Source organism: Haliaeetus leucocephalus, unplaced genomic scaffold (assembly GCF_000737465.1).
Source record: "Haliaeetus leucocephalus isolate CR32 unplaced genomic scaffold, Haliaeetus_leucocephalus-4.0 Scaffold173, whole genome shotgun sequence".
NCBI lineage: Eukaryota > Metazoa > Chordata > Aves > Accipitriformes > Accipitridae > Haliaeetus > Haliaeetus leucocephalus.
In genome coordinates, this window is record NW_010972609.1 from 9,805,290 (window position 1) to 9,832,791 (window position 27,502).

Consider the following 27,502-nt stretch of genomic DNA (forward strand, 5'->3'; position numbering starts at 1 on the left):
TAGAGATGGTGCAGTCTGAAAGAGACACAGAGAATAATTGGAGTGGATCTTACATTTCTATTGCAAATCTTGACCCATGATATGTTCTGTGTCTCTTTTTAAAAGTCTCTTCTATGAGTAACTTTGCTCCTTTTACCCCCTTCTCACCTCCCCCATTTTCATTTTGGGTTTTGAGGCCAAAATTTTAAAACCTAGCATGTAAAATGTAAACCCCAAAGTCTATAATTTTCTTTCCCTGCAGAAGTAATTCTTTGGTTTAAGCTCACCTCTTTGCTAGGGGCTTCCTATGCACAACACTGATAAAACCATAATAAATGAGTGTGGGGTTTTTTAGCTGTTGCTGAGATGAGATTATGGATAAAGCTGGTACATTGTTTTTGGATCAACTCCTGGATATAATCAGTGATGAAATGGTGTTGGCTAAATAATTTTATCAGGGAAAGATGTTGACAAATTGGACATGAGGAATGTTTTGCTACATTTGGCTTGTGCTATTCCAGAAGAGCAGAGTTATTGTTTGCCTCAGAGCTTTGTTCTGAACTGTCTAATTACACAGAAAAGTGTGGCTTTTGGTACAGTACATGCCAGTCAATCAATAAAAATTCCTTTCTTGTTCTGACAGCTTTGATCTTTATTATTAACTTTCCTAGTTCCGGTTTTGGAGAACAGTTGTTGAAAATTAGTCCTGCAAATGGGTTGGGGCAATCCCAGGCACAAATACAGGCTGGGCAATGAGTGGATCGAGTGCAGCCCAGCAAGAAGGACTTGGGGGTGTTGGTTGACGAGAAGCTCAACGTGACCTGGCAATGTGTGTTTGCCGCCCAGGAAGCCAACCATGTTCTGGGCTGCATCAAAGGAAACATGACCAGCAGGTTGAGGGAGGTGATTCTCCCCCTTTACTCCACTCTTGTGCTACCCCACCTGCAGTACTGTGTTCAGCTCTAGGGGCCCCAGTATAAGAAGGACATGGACCTGCTCGAGTGAGTCAAGACGAGGGTCCCAAAGATGATCAGGGGACTGAAGCACCTCTCCTATGAAGACAGGCTGAGAGAGTTGGGGTTGTTCAGCCTGGAGAAGAGAAGGCTCCAGGGAGACCTTACTGCAGCCTTCCAGTACCTAAAGGGGGCCTATTGGAAAGCTGGAGAGGGACTTTTTATAAGGGCATGTAGTGATAGGACAAGGGGTAATGGCTTTAAACTGAAAGAGGGCAGATTTAGATTAGGTGTAAGGAAGTTCTTGACTGTGAGGGTGGTGGGGCACTGGAACAGGTTCCCCTCAGAGGTTGTGGATGCCCTATCCCTGGAAGTGTTCAAGGCCAGGCTGGATGGGGCTTTGAGCAACTTAGTGGAAGATGTCCCTGCCCATGGCAGGGGGATTGGAACTAGGTGATCTTTGTGGTCCCTTCCAACCCAAACCATTCTGTGATTCTATGAAAATGGCAAAAATAAGGCTAGCAGACCATCTGTTCTTAAAGACTTAGAGTTTTGTATTTGGTAGCTTTCTAAAGAAAATGAAAAGTTGTCATTTTTCTTGCCATGCTTTCTAGCAGATGCAAGCCAATGATGATAGTTTCCAAATTAGAGTGCAAATTGTAAAGCTCCTGAATCTAGAACTTTAGCCAGTAACCAAAGCGGGCCTCATTTTCTTCCAAATGAATACCCATAAATCCTGCTGAGAAGGATTTAAAAGTAAGAAGAATTATATATTTCATTCACCTTTATCTGGGCGTAGGAGCTTAGCTTTGATGTTGCACGTTTAAAACTGCTGATTTCAATGTTGTCCATGTTCAGTATACAGCTGTGTTTCCTCAAAGTGAGGAAACCAGCAGTAGATGGTTAAATTCTTCTTTGGGTCCTTAGTGTTAATATCTTGAAGGTCAAGCAGTATGGAATGATTGAGCTGCTAGTGGAGTGGATGATCAAAGAGAGCTCTTCACTTTTAAGGACACCTGCAAAAGAAAATGTTGAATTGTCACTTTTGCATTACCATGTTTTCCCAGTCCTGAGATTCTGTAGGTGAAGACTTTGTGTGATAGGTATAGTGGAAAGGCAGCTCTGGAATATCCTCTTTTTTTTGTACTAGCAATAATCTCTCATCCCTCATTTTGGATTCCGATGAAGCCTAAGGGCAGAGCTTTGAGAACACAGGAAATGGGAATTTGCTTTTCTTTTCTCACAAACAACTGTTTGCTTTCATTTTCTGACCATCCTTTCTGCAAGTCAGCAAATGTCTTCCTTCTAAAGTGATAAAGCAGTATGTGTTCTCCCTTTTCCCCACATTAAAATAAAGAGCTCAAGTTTATTTTTCCTGAAGCTACTTCATCTGCATGTCAAATAAGGATAAAACAAAAGCAAATTATTTCTCCTGTAATTTTGGCTGTGGGTGCTAGACTGCAGCCATGGGGAGGTCTCCTTCTGACAGACTTTCTGTTCCTTGATTGGGCCACATATAGTTCAGGCCAAGTAGTGGAGTATGGCATCTAAGAGCAGGAGAGAATCATGACGTTTAATGCCTCAGGTTGGAGACACAGCCAGAGGTTGGTTGAGAGAGGCTTGTACGTACTACCTGAGATTAAGTCTCCCTCTGGGATGCTGATATTTTCAAACTAGGGACAGTAGGCAGAACCTTACTGTTAAGTAATCAGTTGAAGTGTCCGTGTAGTTAATTAGCTGTAATGGTAATATGATGCGCTGCTCTATTAGAAGTTTCAGTCAGAATTCAGCTGCCCTCAGTCTTTTTATTTCAAAGACTTGTTTGCACTGAGAGTCTGGAACATGCACCGATTCAGATTGGAAATCCGAACAAAGTATAGAAAGCCATAATGTGGGCTGCTTGCAAAAGGGTTCCTCTCACAAAGCTCACCAAATGTTATTTATGAGGATTGAATCAGTGCTGTGGCTGCATTATGAAATACTCTTCTAACAAATGCAAATTAATATTTTATTGTATAATGTATAAGAACAGTCATGTCATAACTGTCTCAATTAGCACAATTAGCAGAAGAGGAAACACAACTCTGAGGAATTTGTTGCTGTTTCAGCTAATATATGTACCTTATTGGAGAGTCATCCAATCCAATTACTTGGCCCGTAAAATGCACATTGAATTTCTTTGCTAAATTCAGCAGTAACATAGTTGTCTTTCTGTCTCTAGATATTCTGGGTCTTTGTTTTTAAATCCCAGTACAAAAAAAAAAAAAGCTTCCTCCAAACTACTGAAAGTCTAATTTTGTATAGTACATAAGTTGAACTGTCCAGTAAATACATTGCCTCTTCCCATCACGCCTTTTAAACATTAAATTTAAATTAAAAACAAATCAGGGAATGCTTACTGCAAGAACTTCATAGTGTGAAAATAATAACTGTATGACTACATCTGAAAGGTACACTTCAGCATATTTTTAATATGGTCCCAGAAGCATACTTTCGGTAGCAAGGAATAACACAGCCCACAGAAAACAGTAGATGATTCAGCAATACAGACAAAAGACCTTCTGTAAAGTGTGCTTGCAAAATCTTGTATTGCTTTAATGCATCTTTTGAGCAAGAACAGGGCTTTTGGTCCTGATTCTGCATTGACATCACACCTCAATGAGTCACTGAGACACACGCCCCCCATTGGATAATACTGAAATGAACAGTCATCCTTTGTATGATTAATCTTTTTATTATTATGACTCATTTCTGAAGCTAGATATTGATAAGGGAAGTTAGTGTAGCTGCTGGCTTTCAAGTTGTTTCTGTTTCCAGCAAAAGAGCCTAAAAGATGGCATTACAAAACGTTATTGCTTATTCACAGTTCTATATCGTATGCTAGCAGGAGGAAAGAGGTATATATGTTGTTTTTTGCTTCTTCACAGACAGCTAGGCCTGCAGAATCAATGTGTAATGTAGGGATAAAATTGGACCGTTTCTAGCAAAAGCAACAATTCTTGTGATCTAATTATACAGCATCCGTGTATCCAGGTTAGGGCATTACAGTCTAGATGAGTAAACTACCAGATCAGTAGAAAAAGCAGCTGAATAATTAGATTCAAATAATGTAGTTAGTTCATACTACTGGCATTACATGTCACTTGGCATTACAAGTGAAGTTCCTTGAGCGTCTATTTATTTATCCATTTATTAGGTGTGGAGGATGAGTAGGAATACATTCTCATCAGATGTGTCTTATCACGTCTGGGTTTGGGTCCCCAGGTTGTTGATAAACTTGAGCAAATCCAGGGTGAGCCACTATGGTAGTCAGGAGGCACACATCCCATGAAGGGATGCTGAGGGAAGAAACTGGTACTGCTTAGCCTGGAGAAGAAACTAGTTGCAGTCTTGCAATACTTAAGAAGATGTTACTAAAAAGATGGACTCAGCACTTTATAGAGGTGCCTGGCAGGAGAATGAGAGACAATGATCATAAAGTACATGGGACATTCTGACTGGATGTAAGGGTGGGGGAAATTACTGTGGGGGTAATTAAACACTGGATCAGATCTGTGAGAAATTCTGCAATTTCTGTCCTTGGAAGTTTTCAAGTTCCACCTGGAAAAAGTCCAAAGCAGCTTAGTCTAGTTGCTTCAGTGCTGACCCTACTTCAAGGGGGATGTTGGTCCAAATGACTGCCTCAACCTGAAGAATTCCTTGATTCTGGCAATTGATCCTCCAGTCTGGTCATCATACAGTAAAATATGTAAGTTAACTGTAGTCAAATAAGCAGTCAGCAGTCAAAGTCCACACAGTGGCTGACTATTTGAATAAGTTGATACTATAGTTACTCCTTTCCTGGTGGAGAGCACCATTTAAAAAAAACTCAGTGGAACTGGATTCATAATTCTTTTCTCACAAAAAGGAATTGAGGCACATGCAGGCTCTTTTGCATGTGTTGATTTTTTCCAGTGCAAACAAAAATGTGTGCCTGTGTCACTAAAGTAACCAAATGTGAATCTGATTTTGTCCAGGAAGCATAAAATGACAGTAAAATACTTGTTTTGCTGCTTTGTCATTTATCTATGGAAGATGGAGAGCTGAGTATAATCTCCCTGCTTGAAAGACCACAATTACATTTTAGGATCCCAAAGAAAGCTATTTATTGTTGGTTTGTTCAACAGAGTGTGCCCTCTGGGATTACCCTTTGTAATTGGGAAAGAAAGAATTTTGTTTAATTTCTTCATTTGGAAAATTTTTTGCTTGACTAGCAACAAGACTTCTGGGTCACTAAGCAATAGTGTTCTGCCCTAATTGCCTTCAGCTTATTTATGTTTTTAAGTTAGGCCTTTGGTAGTCTTTTTTTCCCAAATTATACAAAGTTCATACCCAACTGTCCTGGAAAACAGAAGAGTTTATCAAATGTTTATATGTAAAAAGTGCATTTGAAAATATTACTTCATGTAATGACCTTAAGGTTTTTCTTAAACAAGAATGAATCTGCACTGAAGGACACATTTTTTTTTTCCCCCTGATCTTATCTGTCTCCCTTTCCTACAAGCAAATTTGTTCTCTTTTCACATTAACTAAGAATATAGTCAAGTGGCAATTTGAGAAAATATCGTCTCAAGCTCCCAACTCTGCCTACATCATAGACAAAAATAAATGTATAACTAGAATGTGATGTATAATACATGCAGTCCAGACAGTGGAAACATACCTAGGTTTCTCCAAATCTGTGAGAAGGAGTAGAAGAAAAAGAAACCCAAATGACTCTGTGTTACTGAGTACATGATGCTCATTTAGGCAAAAGCATGTTTGGTGGTAATGTTATATCCTGGTATTCTTAATACTATTATTAGCAATTTCTGTTGGGTGATCTATCAATGCAGAGGTCCTGCATCAGAGGGATCTTTCAGGACCACGGAACAAAGACTGATGCTGCCTCCTAAACAAATTTGTATGTTGCTTTCAAATAATAAGTTGTTTAGGAGGAGGAAGAGAGCAGCATTTTTTACTTGCATATAATTTTCAACTTTTTTGGATTTTCTCCTATTTTAAGGTCACTGCCTTTATGTTGTAAGACAATAGTTTTTTTTCCAGATACTTCCTGGTTCTAGATTCCTTTTGAACTACCCTCCTGAATGACACTTAATGTACCATTCTCCCACTCTTATCTTCACACTTTCTTATATGCTGTTCCTTATGCTTAAAAATCCTTATTCTCCATGCCAAATATCCACCCACTCCACACATTCACGTTCTTCCTTTAAACTGCATTTCCTTAAAGTCTATCAAAAATAATCTGCAAGTTAAGAAACATATCAACTCTGCCTTGAGATCTGACAGTCTTCTGATCATCAGACTTGCTACTGCAGGCTGAGTTCTTTAACTTGTGCACAATATTGAATAAATCAGGGCCTAATTTTTTCTTAATATCACATGTACTATCTTTTTCACCGAATATATATATATTTTAAAGTACCCCAAAGTTCAGCCCAGCTGCTTTCCTAGAGGCCATCTGGCTAGGCTCTGCTGCTTGTTTTCTTGTTCTTGTGATTCTAGCTGAAAGCCCACTGACAGAAAAAAAATGAGGTCAGTAAGAAGTAGGATGAGGTAAAATTTTTATTTGCAAGTTAACAGTACTTATGGAAACAGCTATCTATGACTTGTAGAGTGGTGGGGTTTTTTTGCATTGGAGGAATTGTTTGTGGGGTTTTTTGTGTGTGGTTTTGTTGGGGTTTTTTACACAAAACAAGGGAAAGAATTGTTGAAATTATAAAAGCAAATTTGTTTAGGAATGATTAGTTGAAATTTAAAATGCAGGAGGCGTATCGAAAAACTTCTGGATGGTAAGATCTGTTAGGCAGTTATGACTATTTCATGACCTAGTCTGGCATGTGGCATGCTTGTATGCTTTGTTTTTCATGTGTAGCAAAGTTTTGTTATGCGGCTTTGAAAGGCAATTTCCTGTGAGGTAAAGGATCTACCATAATTAAAATTTTAAATCTCTAACTCGTTCACTTTTGGAGAGCTTTCTCTAAGGATTTGAGCATAAACCTTTAGTAAGTTCAGTGAAATATCTAGGTGGCTTTCACTATTATGTTTTGAAAGATTGAACATACGGCTTCACATTCACTTCAGTTTCTTCTCGTTTCTGAAGAAGCTTCCTTGCTTTTGGCTAAGAAATATGCATGAGTACTTGGAGAGCAATAAAGAACAAAACAGACAGTGTAGATAGCTAAAAAAAAAGGAAAGGAAAGGAGAGAGAGATACATGTATTGTTTTCTCTTTTGTCACAGAGTCCTTGGCCATATCAGTTTTGTTCTCTGGAGAGTATGTCTTAAAAAGGACCCTGGAAACAGCTGCCGTTAAGTTAATGTAACTGTAGCTAATGCTGGATGCAAGGCTTTGAATTAGGGAGACCGGATGAGTAAAAGCTTTCAGGTCTGGAATCCCTGAGGAAGTGCCACCTCCCTTTGGTTCTCCTGCTGCAGCTGTACTGTTGTCTCCAGCATGGGATGTGGGGAGTGCCAGGTTCTTGCAGTGGCATGACTGGGGAGAAGCTTCTGCTCTAAAAACCTCGCAAATATATCCTTTCCCATAACTGCCTTTGGCTGTCCTTTCTATTTTAGAGCTGGGTCCAGTATCATAGGCACATACTTAACCAGATAAAATAACGTTACTGCAGTTTTTTCTTAAGCCAATTCATTCAAAGAAAAGCCCAGAATGAAGAAAAACTACAAATGAACCGTTGTTCACCATTGCGAACTTGTATTACAGTTCTTAAAATAATTTGTGTTCATGGGGAGGTAATGCTACTTATAACCTCATTTCCTTAAATTCTTTTTAGTGCTAAATAAAAACAAAACCTGAAAACAAAGACTTTGCATCCAAAACAGAGTAATTTATAAAAGTTTGATTCATGCAATATTAACTCCCAATTGCCCCTAAAAAAAGTGGAATCAGGAAACTTCCAGGCTGCCTAAAATACACTTACCTTAAAAAAAACACTTACCTTAAAAGAAAAAACTTTTTTTTTTTTTCAATCTGGGTCTAGTAGTCTAAAAAGTTATAAAATACTGCTCCTCAGTGTTTCTAAAATATGTACATTCTTCATTTATTTGCTGATTGTCTGCAGCATAAAAGTCAGCCTAGAATTCTTGCAAAAAAAGATTGTAAGCCACTCCTCTATTTGCTTTGCTGTAAGAGAAGTAAACCTAAACACTGACTGCTAACAAAACAAAAATTGTAACTATCACTGAAACAAATGAAGATGGCTGATAGTATTTCACAGCAAAGCCCACTATTTTCAGATACAGTTGCAATGTTTTAGTAAGCCTTAAACTTCCATTTAACTATGTTAAAAATAATTGTCTGTGGGTGAAATTGGGTCTAATTGATTTTTCCCTTAATGTATCAGTGAAAATCCTAAAGTTGGGACCAGAATGGATCCTATTGGAGTTAAGTACATAACTCCCAGAAAACATTATCCATTAAACTCTGTGGGAGTTAGTTATCAGATTTCTTTAAAATCTAATATAAAATTTTAGATACATAACCAAACCAAATGCCTTGTTGTAGGAGTTGGTCTTGTTGATAATGGACCAGCATCACCTCTCACCCCCAAAGTTTTTGTTTTTCAGTCTTAGCAGAGTGTCATAACTAGCCATTATTCTCCTGAGTGGTCACAATCAGATCAGGCTGGACATGCATCAAAAGAACACTTTACTTCTGCCTGATGTAACTTTTCCTTTCTCTCATTCAAGCAGAGTATTGAAAACCATCAAGTTTTATGTATTGCTGAGCTATGAGGAAAACAGGAAGCAGAAAAGGAGATTCTTTCCTGTCATGCTACTCTGTAAAGCGAGTCCTATATGGGTAGCTTGTAGTCCTGAAGACGATTGTGCCCACTGAGTTTGAGAGAGAGAAGTTTTTTAGAAGCTGGGGGACATTTGCTGTATTCTTGTTATGCTTTTGTTAGTGTCATGGTTTACCCCCAGCCAGCAACTAAGCACTACGCAGCCACTTGCTCACTCCTCCCCACTCGCAGTGGGGTGGGGAGGAGAATCGGGGTAAAAAAGTAAAACTCATGGTTTGAGATAAGGATGGTTTAATAACTAAAATAAAATATTATAATAATAGTAATAATAGTAATGAAAAGGAATATAGCAAAAAGAGAGAGAAATAGAACCCAAGAAAAGACAACTGATGCACAGTGCAATCGCTCACCACCCGCTGACCGATGCCCAAGCAGTGATCCGCCCCTCCGGGCCAACTCCCCCAGTTTACATACTGAGCATGACATTCTATGGTATGGGATATCCCTTTGGCTAGTTCGGGTCAGCCGTCCCAGCTATGCTCCCTCCCAGCTTCTTGTACACCTGCTTGCTGGCAGAGCATGGGAAACTGAAAAATCCTTAACTTATGATAAGCGCTACCTAGCAACAACTAAAACATCAGTGTGTTATCAACATTATTCTCACACTAAATCCAAAACACACCGTACCAGTTACTAGGAAGAAAATTAACTCTATCCCGGTCGAAACCAGGACAGTTAGTTTCTTCCTTTAAAATATTTTTGTGACAGAATTATTCACATTTATCCCTTGTCTCTGAGGTTGCAACCTGAAAGTGCTCTGATTTTCAAGAATTATTAAGTCTCTCAGGAATTAGTATCAATGCTCGGAAATTAATCTCAATACTTCTCAGAATGAAAACAGATGCTTTGAATTCATGTATTGAAGTTGCATACACTTTGCATGCCCCAGTGGTGGTGTGTTCTGTATCTTATAAACAGAAACACCACTTTGTCTTCCAGATTTTACCTTGTACAGTTGTATGGGTATTAATGTGAGTAGAACTCAGATCATCACGGTTATCACAGAGATGCCTTCTATTAGTCCTGGGGCTGTGACTATATGTTTTGGTAAACTGACTGAAGCAGTATCTTAATATCTTGCAAACTTAAGTATTTAATATGAGAAACCACTCTCTTGTCATAAAAATTAAATGCAGTAGGAAACAGTCAATTTTCTTCTGCCTTGCAGACAATAAAGAGTCTTCCAATTTCCACATAGTATCTCTTGTCACATAGGGTAAGAATGTAAATGAGTCAGCTTTAGTTGCAGGTTTAGTTTTTTTCTTTTCAAGTGAATTTTTCTATTATACAAAAATTTTGAAGTCCTACTGCAAAATATTAAAGGTTTTCTATTAAGATATTCTGGATCTGGTTTTATAGATTTTGTTTGGTGTTTTTTGTTGTGTTGTTGTTTTTTAAAAATTTCATGAGATAGCTAATGTATGCCAACAAACTTTGTGTATCTTAAATACTATAACCATGCTTTGTGTTTGAAAACTTATTCTGTGGTACAAACATAAGAAAAACACCCTGTTTTGCTCATGCTTGGTTTGAATGAAATTAGTTTAGTGTTTTTAAGTACTTAAAAGCTGCAAAACCTAATTCAAAATGCTACATGAATTCCATATGCTTTTACAGCTATACAAAAGGAGTGCAAAAAGATACCTTTCTAATATGGTAATGTTTTACGACCACTTTGCAGGACAACAAAGAAAAAAGTTACAAAAAGCAGCTCAGAATTGTGCAGTTCAGCTGTGTTCATGAGTATGCAACTCCCATTGTTGACAAATGAGAGTTGCTTGACTTGACTGCAGGCAGTATGAGGTCAAGAAATATTACTAAAATGCTTTCTTTCCTAACTGTTTATTTCTGCTTTTTTTTATATATCCTTGTTGTGACGTGACAGAGCATTTGAGGTCAACTGCCAAGCTCTCAGTGGAGATGGAGTAAAGCACCTTTATCTAAGCCTTCACTAACACAGTACTCAGCCGTGACTCAGAGAGGGTAAGTTAACTGATTATACTTAGCTTTCTCTGCTATGGTAAAATGAGTTGCAGAGAGAACGCACTGAAAGCCAAGGGCCTCTAAATACTTTTCCCTTTTATGGAATAGAGCTCCCAGATCACCATTTCCTGGAGATTGTACTCTAAGTCTACACAGTGGTAAAAGAAAGCTCTCTGCATTCACTGATCTATATCTGACTACAAATTTGAGCTCAGGGGATCATTTTTTTCCTAACTATTTTAAGCAGTAAGTTTACAGTAACAGACCAAAATGTTAAAAAGCACTCCATCCTCTCTTCTTTCTTGTTCTTACTTTTTTTCTTTACATTGTCTCTTCTTAGTGTGGGAATAAGCAGAATCTGGTGAATAGGATAGGTAATTTGTGGGGTTTTTTAAACTCATTTTGTAGGTGCAAAAGGCTCATGCAGACTGATTGTGGATCTTCTCCCACATCCACTCCGCTTGTGACATATGTGTTAATCTCTACAAGTATTTAATTTTAAAAGGTAATTTTGAAGCTCTTGCAATTTCTAAAAGACTGGAATCTTGGGGGGGTCATTTACTCTACACTACAATAATCTCATGACATCCTTTGGTAGGATAGAGGTAGGCCAGACAGAGTTTGATCAATGCCTAACAAAAGAAATAATGGAATCTTGAAATTGTCTTAGTGAATAGGGTGCTAACATGTGCTTATGCACCTTGACTGTTTTTAAAGTGCAGATGTATTTTTTATCTATCCTTTCAATATCTTCAGGGACAATAATTACAGTTGTTTCAGTTAGTATCTCACTGTATTGCATGTATTGTTAACATATCGTTTCCTTCTTTGGCTGAAACATGTTTATGCTTGTGGAAAGAAGATAAAGCTGGCAAAGCTAATGGCAGCATGATTCCAAAGGCTGTTGAGCTGGCAGATGAGCCAGGCTTAAAAGCAGGATAGTCATGCTCCCTGCACTTTGGCTCAGGGTTCAGTGAGACTATAAGCTGTTTTTGTAGATTGGGGTGCGAATTTTTGTAGGTTCCAAAGCTGTACTCCTCCCTAATGCTCTGCTGAAGAACAAAAAATGTACCTTCCAGGGAAATAAATTTTCCAAGGACGTTTCTTTCTTTTCTTCCTACATTTGAGATGCAGATAAGCTCCTCTAATTATTGTTAGAGTGTTCTCATGAAGTCCCCTTTTTCTATATGTTTTGACTCTCACTGACATTTACTGGGGGTATTTTCATTGCCCAGTCAAATAGGTATAAGGTCACTTCAGCAGTGATGGAAGAAGAACATTTATTCAATAGTATCTTAAGGTTCCATCATTTCTAAACCTTTACCTTTCCTACTATTTCAGGAGGCTGAACTCCTTGCATAGCATGGAGCAAGAAGATGGCTCCTTTGGTTATATCCATTTGCATTTATAAGATGTGGTATTTGTGCTGGTTAAGCATGATAAAGTCTTTAAAGGATCTGGACTACTGATTTTAAGAACACTGCACAGGTTAAAAATAGGCTTTTAGATTGAAAAAATAATCATTCAGGAGTTCTAAATCATATAGCTTATTAATTGAACTATGTCCCTATATATTTTGTTGAAATACCAGTAAGTAGTAGCCCTTACTTCAGTACCTTAGAGAACTACAGCAGAGCTGTCAAGGTGTGCAAAGACTGCATTTGTTTTACAAGCCTCAGAATATGAATAATTAATTGCAAGCTTTCACAGCTCCAACACAGTTCTCAGCACTGGGGCTTTCTGGAGAGCTGTTAGGAAAAAATGGAAAGTCAGAAGAAGAAATTTTCCTACTGATCAGCACCACAAAGATTTGGAGCTTTTTCCTATTTGCAAGATAACTCTGTAAGGAAGTCAGAGTAAGGTTCTAATTGTGTCAGAGATGGACTGAACTCAGTCCACTCCAAATCTGGGGGTTGTTAAGGTAGCGTAAATTCATCATTCTACCCTCCGTTCTCCCTTGGCTGTACTTTCTGTGCTGCATCTCTAAGACAACACAGCTCGGGATTTGTCCCTTTCTATTCTTAGACAAGCCTGCTGATTTTTTTTTCTTTTAAAGTTTTTTTGCTTTTTAAATCTGAAAAATGAACTGAAACTTGATGTGCTTAATAGCTCTTTCTTGTTTCAATATGACTTGCATTACTTTTTTAAGTTTAGTATGTACTAGGAACTCAGCTAAGACCGCAAATAAACCACTTTGATACAATAGCTTATACAACTCCATGTAGGACTGCAAATACACTTTGGTCATGACTTGAAATGTTCCTGATTTTTCAGGCCCAGCATTCTGTTGAGTTGAGCCTATCAGAACCATTGTAAATTCTTAAAACAAAAACTAAGAGGGATTAGATAAAGTCAAATTTATATCTTCTCTTTTTTCTTTTTGTTTGAATTTGAGTTCTTGCAAACTCAGAAGTTGTGTAGGATGCCAGGATTTCATTACAGAGATGAAAAGCAAGTCCATGTCACTTTTTTGTAGTTACCTTGCTTCTATCTCATCTTCATGTGTTGTTAAGTTGGTGACTGTTGTTGGATACAAAAATACTTAACTGTTGAAACACACAGATATTTAATGCTACTGCTGTCTGCCTAATCTCTGTGGGTTTATCAAAATATATGTAATCATAAATGTCTGTTTTCCATCATGTTAGGGATTTTCAAGATATTTTGCCTTAATAAACATTTTAAAATCTTCTTTTTATTCATAGAGAGCTTCCTCTACTCTTATTTGAAGTCAGAGGTGGGTAAAATCATGATACAAACATGAGCTTCCACTTACTGCAGGAGAGCTAGAAATTCACCTGTAACAGGTTCAAAATGTCTACAAAAAGCTTGAAACACACTGTTCCTACAGCATATAATGCTCTGAAAAAAATGTATGCTGACTGTTCAAAAAAAGTCTTTATCTTGGTCTTCATAATGATGTCATATATGCTGCATCTTTTCTACAGAACTTTTCAAAGAACTTCTGTGAAATAATTATTTTTTCTGAACACACTAATACTTATGTAAAGATCATTTTTACAATGTATTCGTTCTGCATTAAATTTATGTGAGATGGCTTTGTATTCCTCTAGTAAAAGACAAAATTAAGTTTCCAATATAATGTGAAATAAATCTAATAAAAAGTATGGGTCTTAGCTGCTTCTGTAGTCCAAAGTTTTCACACATTCGGTAGGTTTTACAACACAGAATTTTTCCTGTGAAAGCTGAGGTGAGGAACTTGTCACTGCTGAGGCTGCTTCAGTATTTCCTGTGAATGGTTTAGCCTTTTTTTTTTTTTTTTTTTTTTCAAATCAACACAAGTATTTTGACAATTTTAACTGTAAGCCTCCATAAACCAACATGTTCCTAAATATGTTTCTTGGCCCTTCCCTGAAATGGAAGGGAAAACTGTAGAAGGTTAATCTTACAATGCTGCTAAGTGCCTTGAACTTCAAATCATCTGCCCATCTCAACCCCTTTGTTCCATGTATCTTGATTTCCAGAAGAGTAAAAGAATTGAGATGAGATTAGTAATTCAGGTTTGGGAGAAGATAACATGTTTTGGAGGTTGAACCTATGTTTGTTGGGTATATTTATCTGTTTGGCACACTACTGAAGTTGTTATATTACTGTTGGAGTGTGTAGCTCCATTCTGGACACAGGTGTGACTTAACTGTAAAGGGAATATAGTTAGCTCTTACTAGTCCAGAGAGAAACTGTGTGCCAGATTTTCTCTGATAACTGCATTGTCTGTCATCTGTAGGCACCACCAAGGAGTTGAATGATTTATTTATGAGGACTGTTCCTTAACTATCCGGTAGGTGTCATAGTAAGTCTTGTAATACATACACTGTAGCTATAAGGATTAGTACATAACATTTGTCATCTTCAGACTAATGCTAATAATACCCTTGTGAAAGCAGTAGCTCCCGTTGATACTAATAACAGGAATTTTCTCACCTAATAGGTGGTGATTTTTTTTATTATTTTTTTTTTCCGTTTGGCATTACTGCTATTTTGCTTTGGAAGTGTCTTGCACAGTGTTGTCTTGTGCAGATGTACACCAAGTCTTTGTGCAATGCGCTTAGGGCTTGCTGTTGCTCAAAGGAAGAGTGCCACCATCTGGGTTTACAGTTTTACTCCTTTCTTTGAGATCTGAGATCACACTCTGTAGCATTAGGACTTTGTTACTAAAAGGCATATTACAGATATCCAGGATGCTGTTTCCTTCGTAGAGGATTTTTAGAGACAGTAGTTTGGTCACAGCCAAAACAGTCATAGTAATGAAAAAAAATTGCTAAAACAGAGGGAAGAGATGGAAATAGCAGCAAGAATAGAAGGATGTCCATATTTAATGCATTTACTAAGTTATACTTGACCTTGAAAGCTTAAGTTAATAAAACACAAGATAGCATTTTTAATTTTAAACCTTAATACTGTTTGTTATTGTAAAGTGTTAGAGCATAGAGTTTTAAATGGATTTGATTTGTATTTTTGGCATCTAACACAGCCTGCAGATCACAAGGCCTCTCAGCGCTTATGCCTTCAGGCTAACTTGAAACAGATATTCTCAGCAGTGCATGGTCCTGTTAGCCCACATTGCAGTTCCACGTGCTTCACACTGTCCACCATGCCAACCTTACCCGAAGACAAGGGACAATCAAAAGAGGCACAACACAACAGTTCTCCTCCAGCCAAAGTAAGCACTCTTACAAAGGTGTTCTCTGACACTTGTTGGAAACCTGAGGCAGAAACCTGTTTGTGTATATTTAGGAGTTTATAAAATAAAATAAAATCATTGCTATGTATTAGTGTGTTTTGATTAATTGATGAAGTCATGAATGATCTTTCAGTTGACGTTCTTAGAATTCTTCAAATATTTTATAGACTAAGGAATGAGAACTGAAGTTGCTCATGCACTTGTTTGTCAATTTGATCTGGAGGCTTATATGTCTGTCTGTTCGAAAACATTTATATCAAAGCTGTCCAAAAATGTCCTTTGTGATGTTATTACAGAAAACTTTAACCTCTGAGAAAAGAACTTAGGCTTGTACTTCACGGTAGTCTTGAAACATCTAGTGTTGCCATTACAGATACAGAAGGTGCTATGCTATTCAAGTATGTGTGAAACATGGAAATCTGCTTTTTGGTTTGTAGTCTTTCTCAGTGCTTTATTTGCCACAGCAGTAGCTGAACATATACTGGAACTGTACAGAGGGCGGGTGGGTGCTCCCCAGACATATTCATCATTTTGCTACTCAAATTTGTGGCATCTACATGTTTTTACATGTTTTATTTGCAGATAAATTAAAAAAAAATCAATGAAAGATGATACTTCTCCCTTTTGAATATTTTATACCACTGATAAAAAGTAATTTTATGTTCTAATAAAGTGGGGGTTTTTTTGAATTGTTAGCTTAGCTGGCGTAAAGAACCTTACTGTGATTATAAAATCACAGGTTATCCAGATCATCCTGTTTTATGCAAACTGGTGTAAAGAAAGAGAGGTTTTATAATCTGGCACATCCTCAGTTAAAAATGTATCCCTGTCATTGGATTTGAGGACACTGTATTCTACGCTTTAGGTGAAAACATCCGCTACTTTAACGTTGTTGGAAAATATTGTCAGCAGTGAGCCCAACACTGATATGTCATGCATTCCATCTAAATTGCACATTGTGCTGCCTGTTAGTTTCCTGACTTAAGACAAACACCCCAGATGGATGCAAGTTCATCAGACTATTAGCTAAGAACATATATTAGGTCAAGAAGATTTTTATTTATTTATTTTATTTTTAACTCACCTATGTGAAGAGTATTTTATTCCAAAAGACTTGCTGGGTAAAACATACTCAAAGAGAAAAAAATCTGAAAAGCTACAAGACCAGACATCAGTGAATCTAATCCTTGCATGCTTGTCAAATGGGAGAAATGAAGAATTACAACCACCTAATCTAAAAAAATTATTAAAAATAATTTTTTATACATTATACAGGCCTTTTAAAGGTAGGTCTTAAATGAACTATGATAATGTGATAGTTGGTAAACCAGTTAACTGTGCAAAATGCTTCGGTTTAGATAAATTGTTATTTTTAGGCACAAAGTAACAGTGGAAGGTTTTTAACCAACACACTGCTCATGAGCCTACTTAAGTTAAAGATTGCAGCTAACCAGTGTTGTGAGAATTTGATCTTGTTCATACCTGTTATCATTCTTGGGTCTTGCTGCAGTCCAAGTTCTACAGCATGACTATGTAATAAGTAAAATAGTTTATCATTATGCGATAAGGACTTGCAAGCAGGGAGAGGGCATCAGAAGGAACTAACAACTTGTGGACTTGTTTTCCGCCATTGAACAAAACTTTCCAAGTCTGAAATCTCATCTTATCTAAAGTGCTGTCTGGTGTCTAACAACTTCCTCAATCTGTTTCAGGAGATGCTTCCCCACCTTTTCCCTGCATGCACAAATGCACACACATTCACAAAACAGTTCTGAGAAAAAGAAAATGAACCTTACACCACATGTAGTTTCTTGCTTACTTCAGGTATCTTTTACATGATGGGAAGACCTGGGTTATATTTCTCAAATTAATTTTGAGAAAACAAATATGGTTTCCCATTTCAGTATTTCTTAAAGCAGCCTATGTTCACCATTCTGACTAACTCTAAACAACATTCATCAAAGTACGCATTAGCTCTGTGTTCCTCAGGAAAGTGGATGTGAAATTCCCATTAACACAGGTGTGAGGCCAGTTAGCCTAATTCAAAGAACTTTAGGCCCTTGTTTGAAATGTTGTCTGAATTAAGAGTATGTAGTTGAACTCTTAGTTTGTGTGCTGTCTTGTTACAGTAGGTATTGAACATTTTAGAAGTGTTTTATACAGAATCATTTCTCCCACCATAAATTATAGAACTTCATAATCAGATGTCATTTTTAGTACTTTCCATATTTTAATGTCTTTAGATTTATTTCACATAGAATAGTATACTATTACAATATGCTTTCACTGATACTCTTAAAAACTGATTTCAGGTGTTTAGTATTAAAAATGTAATTTCTATACATGTAATGCATACCTGCAGCAAAGAAAATTAGATCCTTACCAGTTATGTTATAGTGGCCTATAAACCTCCCTACACTTTCAGGGTTGGTTGTGAGCTGCCATCTTTCCCTCTTTTTAAATAAAAAATCCCTATTTCTATTTCCAGCTTTCTCCTCTCTTTCTATCCTGAATTTACTGGCTCTTCTGATTGCTGAGGAAAAGTCTGCCTCAGATGTTCATAATGTTTCTCGTACACTGATTATTCCATCATTGAAGCTTCTGCATTTCTTTTTTTATTATTATTCCTATTTAAATTTGTATTGTACTTTTATCAAATTGCTGCATGTCATCTTTTTGTTCTGAAGGAGATGTCCCACATTTACTTTGTTGTCCTGTCTGTTTCAACTAGATGCAGTTACAATTGAATTTCATTACTTTACTTGCTAAACTCTAAGCTCAGCACTTCACTTAAACATTTAAAATTAAGGTTATTTAAAACCCCATCTTACTCAAAAGACTGCTGTCTGAGATGCATAACTTTTCTGAGGCCTTTCACATAAGTGTCTGTTTCAGGCCAAATTTGTTCTGAAATTCAGTCCAGACCTTTAATTAATTTCTAAGAATACGACCAGGTGGCAGAGGATTGGGGTTTTTTTTTCCCCCCAAAGAATTCAGGTGGTATATAGTAAAGCTTTATCATCTGACTATCCTGGCAGGGTAGCTCTTTTAGCAGAGGGGGGGTTTTGTGGGGTTTGGGGGTTTTTTTCCCCATTACTGTTCAAATCTATCCAAATTTGGCTGGATTATAAAACTTCTAAAAATGCTTTTACTGTATGCTTACTGAGGGCTTGGTAGAGCTTAACAGCCAGAATGTCTGGAGATCCTATCTACCCTGAGTATCCCTGAGCCTCTTAGATCTTCTGTTATGGACCAAACTGCATGTGCCATTTCTCAGACCTGCGCAAGTCTCCCTGCGAGACTAGATGGCACATGGTGTCATCCTTGTAGAACATCTGGATCAGTTCCCACCTGAGCCATAGAAGTGGAGTCAGTTCTACCCTACATTTTTATGGGAGGAGGCCTTGGGACAAAAAGGAAGCAAAGACTTGGTAGCAGACCGTCACTGGTACTAGGAGATAAGGCGGCTGTTGGGAATAGCTGAAGAGCAGACTTGAGTGGAAGCTAACAGAGAGACCAGTTACAGGCAGGCAATGGGATGGTGGTGGAAATCTTATGTATCATCTTGTGCAGATGTGCAACTGTGAGACGGCTTAAGCTTCCCGTTAAACCTTCTGTTCCGAGGTCTGCATATAGCAGCCTGAGTACTCTTCATAGTACAAAGATTTCTTTTGATTCAAGCCAGCTGGCCCTGAAAAGAGCTTCATGCTCTACCTCTTCCTGCCCCTATCCTATACAGATGTGCAATAGGTTTGGACAATAGAGGCATGAGTTTTCACCTGTGTAGAAGTTGAGCTACATAGCTGCTGACCAAGATTAATGTATTCTACCTGACCTGAACCAGACTTGGGTACAGCCTTTTTCTTTTTCTTCTCTTTTCTTCTTTTTTCAATGAGCTGTTTTTAGAGTCCTAAAATGGACTTGAATGACTCCAAGGCTGATGTTACATCATTCAAAAGCTTTTGCTCTTTGGCAGTCATGAGATTAGTACAAACAATGTACATGTGTACTCAGCTGCTTTGCCCTACAAGCAGGGCAGTCACCTGAATTTTTGTCATTGACTGTTAGACAAAATACATTGTTACTTAGTAACATTTTCAAGAATACTACTAAAACTTGCTTTCAGACTGTTATCATACAATGTCATTTGTGCACTTGAATTACATAATATATCATGCTTTTATATTCTGACATTTCCAATATTACAAGGATATTTTTCTTAAACTTAAATCTTTGTATTATTTTCTTGGCATGTTTCCCATCCTGCTTTCCTGTGACTGACAATGTAAACTTGCCGAGGAGCGTCATATGAGAATTATGACTATAAAAGTGTGGAGCTGCGAGGAATGTATTTATTTTAGTAAAAAAAAAAAAAAAAAAAGCTGTTTACAACAGAATCAAGAATCCTAAACTAGATGTCCAACCCAAAGCATATTTTATTGCCTTTGGGAGGAAGAAGGGTTATGCTATATATTTTAATATTATACCGTTTTGTTTGAATTGATCAGAAAATACCTCATTTCAACAAGAATAAAATGCAGCACTGAGAGAGGTGTTGAAAGGAGTTCTATTGTATCTGATAGATATTAGCAGTCATGTGACTGTTAGCTTTCTGGATGTATGGAATTCCATTTCAATTTATACTCTTGGCTACTTGTTTATTGTAACAAACCTTATGACTATGCTAATTTCTCCACATGACAGTAGATGACTGAAATAATTATTCATTGATGGCATTTATTTCAAATAATTGAAATTATTTAATTTTCTCTGTTCTAAAATGTTGACTTGTTAAACTGTGAGCTATTACATGCATCATTCTGTAAATGCCTGAATTAGTGCTTTTATAACAACTTTTTATTACCTGCCTGTTTAATGAATATTACCAAAATAAATGTTATTCTGAATTCATTACACTTGTGTCAACCTCTAGTAGGGAAACATTCTTAAAAGGAGCAAGCAAAACTGACAGCAAATGCTATTTCAATAAAAGCAAAATGATGTTTATAACAGTTGAATGTAATTGGCTTTGTGCAATGGATAGCAAGCATGCTCTTTTAGAAAATTCAGAAGCATTGCTTCCTTGAGAGGTGGTCGATGCCCCAGGCCTGTCAGTGTTTAAGAGGCATTTGAACAATGCCCTTAATAACATGCTTTAACTTTTGGTCAGCCCCGAAGTGGTCAGGCAGTTGGACTAGATGGTCATTGTAGGTCCCTTTCAACTGAAAATATTCCATTCTATTCTATTCTATTTTCTAATCCAATGCCAACTGAAGTAAAATTTTCTTAAGAAACTTTGGGATATAGTTTCAAGAAAAAATTAGACTCCAAATAACTAAATAGATTAAAATACTTGTACATACCAGTGCCTAGCAGAAGCAATTAGGATTTGAGAATTTACAAATTATTCTTTCAGTTTTACAAGTTGATTGATGGCAGTCCCCTGCTGCTTTTGGGAAGCTTTCCCTCCAGCTATAAATACTTACGCTGCTATGATATGTTCTACTTACCTCATGACTGTACTCTAAAAGAAAAATTGCAACTTCTAACAGGTGCCTACACTTTCCCCCCTTTGCATGATTTTGTGTGAATCACTTTCTTCAACTTCTTGACTGACTGTAAACACCAGATTGCTTATGTAGCCTTTCAACAGTACAGGGGTTGATTTTTATTTTTTTTTCGTGTGTGTGTGTGAATTTGAATGTAGTACATGGGGTAGAAGTAATAATTTTTTTACTACGTATGAGAAATGCACAGTTCTTTATTCCAACTTGCTGCATCTCCATTTGTGATATCTCACAGGAAACAGATTTCTTCTCTTGCTGATTGGCATCATTGTGGTAGAAGGTCTGGGGTTAAGTTCTTGCAACAAGTTCTCATATTTTTTAAGAAGGCAAGCATACATTGATATTCAGTGCCAGCTTCTTTTGTCAATTAACTATATTGTATTTTATTAAATACTGAAGTTTTATATTTTAAAAAATATTTTTCCAATTCATGGGAGGGAAAACTAAGTAGAACACTAACAAGTTAACCTTACAATTATTTTCTGTTTTTTTTGGATTGCATGTGTACTCTTAATACTGCATTTATTCAAGCTTTCATTGCACACTAGTACAGTTTGGAGGGTTTGTGTGCCTAATTTAGCCCTGTTATACATAGCTGCTTTTTGCTCTTGCATTCAGCTCCTAAGTTCACTAAGTGTTGTATGTGTACTTCAGTAGAGGAATGGTTTGCTGTGTAAAAAATCAGTTTGTCTACCATTTTAAAGCTTGCTTATTAGTTCCATTCTTACTGAATTTAGCTTGTGTGCATTAAAAATTTGTAAAGAAAAGGGATATTCCAGGTCTCCATCTTCACTTTTTAGCAATTTAAGTATAGGCCTCTAATTCACATTTGTTTTATCAAGTGAGAGCTAATTCTCACTTAGTTCAGTCATTTTCTGTTTTACCAAAATTGAGCAATACACATTAATTTCCACATAGAGCATCAATATTCAGTGTTTTGAATTTCTGTTTAACTACATTTTTCTATTTGTCACAAACCATTCAGGACACTACTGTTGAAGGGACAACATGCAGTACACCTTCTGTTGTTCTTCCAGAGAATGCTGTTACGCCAGATGTAGAAATTGATAAAAATCTGCTTAACAGGTACTATATAATACATTACCAATCTGTGCATAAATTGTACAGTAATTCCAGGACCTGTGTTTCTAAAATATTGCTTTCAAATTTATATTGTATTAAAGTATTGTTGCTGTATCTCTAGTTGTAAATCGATCCTGTTGTCTTTGCATTTTGATGATGATTTTTTGGATGGGGGGTTTGGCACGGACAGGAATATAGTTGATACTGAAAGAGTAGAGGTTCATATAATACTAAGCCTGCCAACATGACTCAGTATATTGTAAATTTACATGAACTTTCTTATATTTCAGAATAGCATAATTTGAAACTAAAACAAAAATGTAAATCAAAGCTTTGCATAATTTGGACTAAAAGCTGTAACTTTTAAGTCCATCCTTTTGCTAGCAAATAAAATGTGGCCTGGTGAGGAAAAAATTGCTTGGTCAAATCCTCTTGTAGACATATAGTGGTGTGCATGTGTATGCTACAATCCTACACCTACTGCAAGGATGAGTGACAGTTGGATTCCTCATGTTCTGTGCATGGCAATGTGCAATACCGTCCATCTGTCCAAATTTTAACCTTTACTTAGACCCAGTCAAAGAACAACTGAGATCAATAAAAAGTACAATTGAGCATTTTTGTGTTTCCTGAATTATTACACACACACACACGGAAATTTTTCAGTTCAGTAGCTAAATACCTAATTCTGGTCTACTAATTATATATGTACACCAGTAGTGCTGCCTTTAATCATATAAATATTTCCACTGAACCAATAAGAGCTTTGTAGACTGATGTAGAGTTAGGAAGTTAATCCTTGTAAGACTTTAAAAAATTACTTTTTTTTAAATACTAAAGATGTAAGTTTCTGAAGGTATGGTCAGCCATCAGTGTTGACTCTTGCAAATGGGTGTATCTTATGTACAAAGCCTGTGTTGTCTGTTCCCTTCTTGAATTAAAGAACTAGCTATATTACCATCTTATAACAATATTCTTAGTACTGTGCTGAAAAATAGACATTGTAGCAATAATATTTGCAACCTGTTCTAATTGGTTTGTCTATTGAAAGGAAATGCAGCAACAAACTATGTTGTTCTTAAAAACAATCTGTTTGCATGATCCTTAAATTACTGAAGTGTGTTTTAACAAAGAAGGAAGGTTTTTGGCAAAAGGTGGACTTGCAATGTATGACAGTTTGTATAATAAGGCTTATTTGTGAGGGCAGAAAATTTCCAAGGAAGGCTTGTGATCATAAAAATGCTTTGCATTTTTTAACTAATAGCTTTTGCAAGGATTTTATTTACTTTTTATACTTAGCATTTTATAGTTTTTGAACAGCTGAAAATGTTCCTTATCTTCTTTTGACAGGTTTAGCATATTACATATATCTTTCAGAATAAATGTACCCTCCAGTCTTGTGCATATTATCTTGGTATTGACTTAAAACACATACTGTGTTATATAACTTAAGGTGATGTTGGTGAAGCTACTGTTACTGTATATTGTTTCTTTCCTTACAAATATTGTTGGTTGTCTGGCATTGCTGACTAACTTTGTTTCATGAGATAATATTCTAAGATATTAGAATAGCATGATATTATTAGCCAGCATCTTTAAAATTTTCTCTAAAGCCAATTAAGATATGCTCAGTTCTTCTAAAGTCCAGAGTTGAAAGCATTGGAAATTGTGTTACTGGACTTTTTTGCTACCTAAAAAAACAGATGCAACAAATGTAGGCTTCTTTCCCAACTCTCTTCTTTCACTTCCTCCCTTGTATCTGTTAAGTCCTCCTTACTGTTTCAGTGAAGCTGCAAAAGAACTTCCCTAGCACCTGAAAACTGGGATAGGACCACATTCCTGATCGTGTGAAATAAAATAGGTATCAGTTGAAAATTCAAGTAGATAATGTTTCTAAGCTAGATGGTTGGACAAATTAAATGTCTAGCTTGAATACTATAGTACAGTGAGTTTTGAAGCAGATGTTTAGGCCCATTCAGGTAGACAGGGCAAGAATACCACCTTGACGTTAAGCATATGTGAAAGTAAACTGTTGAATGGAAATAATAATCCTGTTTGAAGTTGAAAACTTCAATTCAGTTTTGAGTTGAATTAATTTTCAGTCTTCTGATAAAGCATACTTTTTGACCTGTTTTTTTTAATTTATTGACCTGCCATTAGACTTAAAACATGGGAAAAGATAATCAGAAAGTATTGATCATAAATCTATACTATAATTTGCTTGTGTTTTTATAGTGTACTTCCCCAAACTTCAAGATTATTTAAGAGTCAGAATGCAGCCCCTTAAAAGTAGCATTATTTGCTGGGTCAGCATTTAATTTTCTGTAGTCATTTGAGACTTTCATCTGGTTTTCAATCTAGAAGGTTCCCATATTGCTATATGGGAGCATCAGTGTGGGAGCCTAAGAAATTATTTCAGTCATAAAACTTAGTTTATGAAGTTTTAGGAAGCACTAACAATTTACAAAGACAATTTTTTTTTTTTTTTTTGCAATGTACCATATTTGCATGAGTTTTAAGTCATGATAATGAACTAAAGAAATGTAGTTTTTCTGAGAAATCAAAAGTTCACAGTGTATGAGGTTATCAGCAAATGTCAGAACTCCTTTGTGAGAGCAATTTCTGTAATTTTCCTTCTTTCTGCAATCTTCCTCCATTTTCCAGTTGTTTGGAGATGAGAGAAATTGGAATAAAACCTTTTTGTTTTCATTTTTTTAATCAAAGAAAAAGTGCTTTCTTTTTAACATTAAATTTTTATAGAGAATTAGAACTTTTTTTTGGTGGCATACTCCCATAATTTTTGCTTGTTCATTTTTCTCTCTAGGCCTCGTAGTCCTCATAGGAGACATTCTAACCGTGCCACTAGGAATCCAACAAGTTCATTGACTTCTGTTGGTAAGAAGTGATTATTCATATAAGTTAGGAGTGTTCTCAGAAAATGTGACATACAATAAAGACCTGAATATAGAGTCTGGCTGTATAGACTACAGCTTCTTTCCTGTGCATACTGTCTGTAATGCATGCACAGGGAATACTGCTAGCATGTTGAATTGTGATCATGCATTTACGATCATAAGTGGATCGCATGCAGACAGATCCAGGGAAATATGCCTGTTAGTTTTGTAAAGTTGTTAGATTAGTGTGTTAGCTTAACATTTTTAGAAGGCTGGAGATACACATGCTTAAAATTCTTGTTGTATGCAAAATACTGCTCAGTAACACTGGTTTTGTTACTTTTTAGCAAGGAGTTTAACAGACACTTAAGTCTCAAGTTATTTAGTTTGGCAAATATATCAGATTAAACTTCAAATGAAAACAAGCTATCCAGGGGAAGATTTTCTTCATTTCTTAACTTTCTAATGAGTCTCTTACTACATAATTAGTTATATTAGTTTTCTGGTAGCTACCTGTGGAGTAAATTGTTTTTCAAGGGGACTAATGGTGTGGATGCAGATTTATGAGTACTACAGACTGAGATAAAAGGTCATCCTGTTAAGTCAGTGGCAAAGCTCCCATCAGTTCTTAGTCTTGGTATGTTTGCATTTGGATTGTTAGTTGTCTCCATTTATGTATTTCTTGTAAAGTAAAACTTGAACAGAGTTGATGATAGAATGTTTATACTATCACACGTAAAGGATGAAGGAATAAGCATATGAGACCTCCTACCAAAATCAGGGTGGGGAGTGGGTGGGTGTACATTTCTACATCAGAAATGTAGAATAAATGTTTTAAATTATTTTTATCTTTACAACAATGTTACTTTCTCCCAGCCATCAACTTAATGTGAGCCAATTATCACTGCTTTATGCTGTGCATGAAAACAGTTTTCTGTAAAATCATGGAGATGTGTGATCATTGCATACCTTAAAAAAAAAAAAATACTGGTTTTGTGACAGACTTAAACCCAAGCTTATCAGGTGACTATTCCAATACTCCCAGAGGCTTTTAAAGGGAAGCGCCCTTTCTACTATTACTAAGGAACCTAGTTCTTAGGCGTCTTGAAACAGATGCATCTGTTCCTTTTTTTCTTTACTAAAGAACCAGCAAACATCAGAGCCCTGCTACCTCTCTGATACTCAAAATACTCAGAAGAAAAATTAAGTTTTATCAACCTAGATTGCTTTTAGTAATTGAGATTCTATTAAGGACTCTGATTAATAAGTCCTCTTTGTGTGATTTTTTTAAGAAACTCAGATATGTGGAGTTGTTCTTGAGCAATATATTGAACATAGGCATGGGGGTTCATGGAGCATTTCTGAATTTTCCAATAGCGAAGGGATTCCTGGCAGTCGTAGCAAATATTTCTTATAAGAAGCACTGATCTTCTGATGACGGCAGATTGTGCATCCCTAGGGTTGAAAAATGGCTACAGCTAAGAATACTTTCCCGAAATTATAGTTATGTTTCTACTTTCTCTTGTATAGGAAGTATTGCATGAAGAAAAAAATTAATTGGTACCTCTGAAAGTAACCCAAACTCTCTCTGCTATTAACAGTGTATATACCTTATTTTTTTTTCTTTCTGGTGGTCAAAACAGAGAGGCCAGAACCCTTTCAGGCAGAATCTAATGTATTATTACACATTTCATTTCCCTTTTTGTGGATTTATGAGGGTTAGTTTGCTGGAATTAATTTGGTATTTGTGACATGACAAAAATATCATAATAATTTTATACATCTGGGATCCTGGGCTAGTTTCACACAAATAGAGAATTGGAGATTTTAAAATATAGTAAAACATCCTTAACATTGCCTTTTTCTTAATAAGATAATAAAATATTTTATGTAAGTAGTATTTCCACTGTTGTAGTAGAGTTAGCTTTTCAGCCGTGCAGAGATAAGGTACTAACTATTCATATCAGTAACAGTCAGAATTAATCCTTACTAGTTTGTGATTCTGATGCTTTTATAACTGGGTACTCAGTTGCATCAGTATGCCTGTAAAAATGTAGTTGAGAGAAAGCCCACTGAAAGATTGTTAGGAGGCTTCGAAGAGTTGTGACTTCTCATGCATTTGCTCCAGTTTTGTGATTGATCCTTTAAATTTGTGAGTAAGATGTGGGTTTTGGCTGCTTGCATTGAAAGGGAAACTTCCTTTATATGTCCTGTAAAACTAAGATGGAGATAAGATCCATGTAAATCAGCTCAGATACACTGAAGGGAACTTGGAACACTTAAAATCTACCCTGCTTGCCAGCAGTTGATTTCAGAGGTAACTAAACTTGTGGAAACTAAATAAATTTATGGAACTGTACTGACAGAAATCAGACTTATACAAAAGAATGATTATCCCTCCATTATCCCTCCATATTCAGAGATGCAGCAGCAAGAGCTGCCTCCCCCCCCCCCCCCCCCCCTCTTACACAAACAAA

At 36.5% G+C, this 27,502-nt stretch overlaps 1 protein-coding gene across 1 annotated transcript in view; it reads left to right on the top strand.

The window, feature by feature from the left end:
- MRVI1 (murine retrovirus integration site 1 homolog) overlaps window positions 1-27,502 on the top strand; it is a 66,849-nt gene that overhangs the window by 8,950 nt on the left and 30,397 nt on the right. The window contains exons 2-6 of the mRNA XM_010563790.1: window positions 10,682-10,779; window positions 14,525-14,578; window positions 15,272-15,460; window positions 22,034-22,134; window positions 24,956-25,026. Coding sequence (XP_010562092.1) covers window positions 15,392-15,460; window positions 22,034-22,134; window positions 24,956-25,026 — 241 coding nt within the window. The 5' untranslated portion in view covers window positions 10,682-10,779; window positions 14,525-14,578; window positions 15,272-15,391. The remainder of the gene's footprint in view (window positions 1-10,681; window positions 10,780-14,524; window positions 14,579-15,271; window positions 15,461-22,033; window positions 22,135-24,955; window positions 25,027-27,502) is intronic.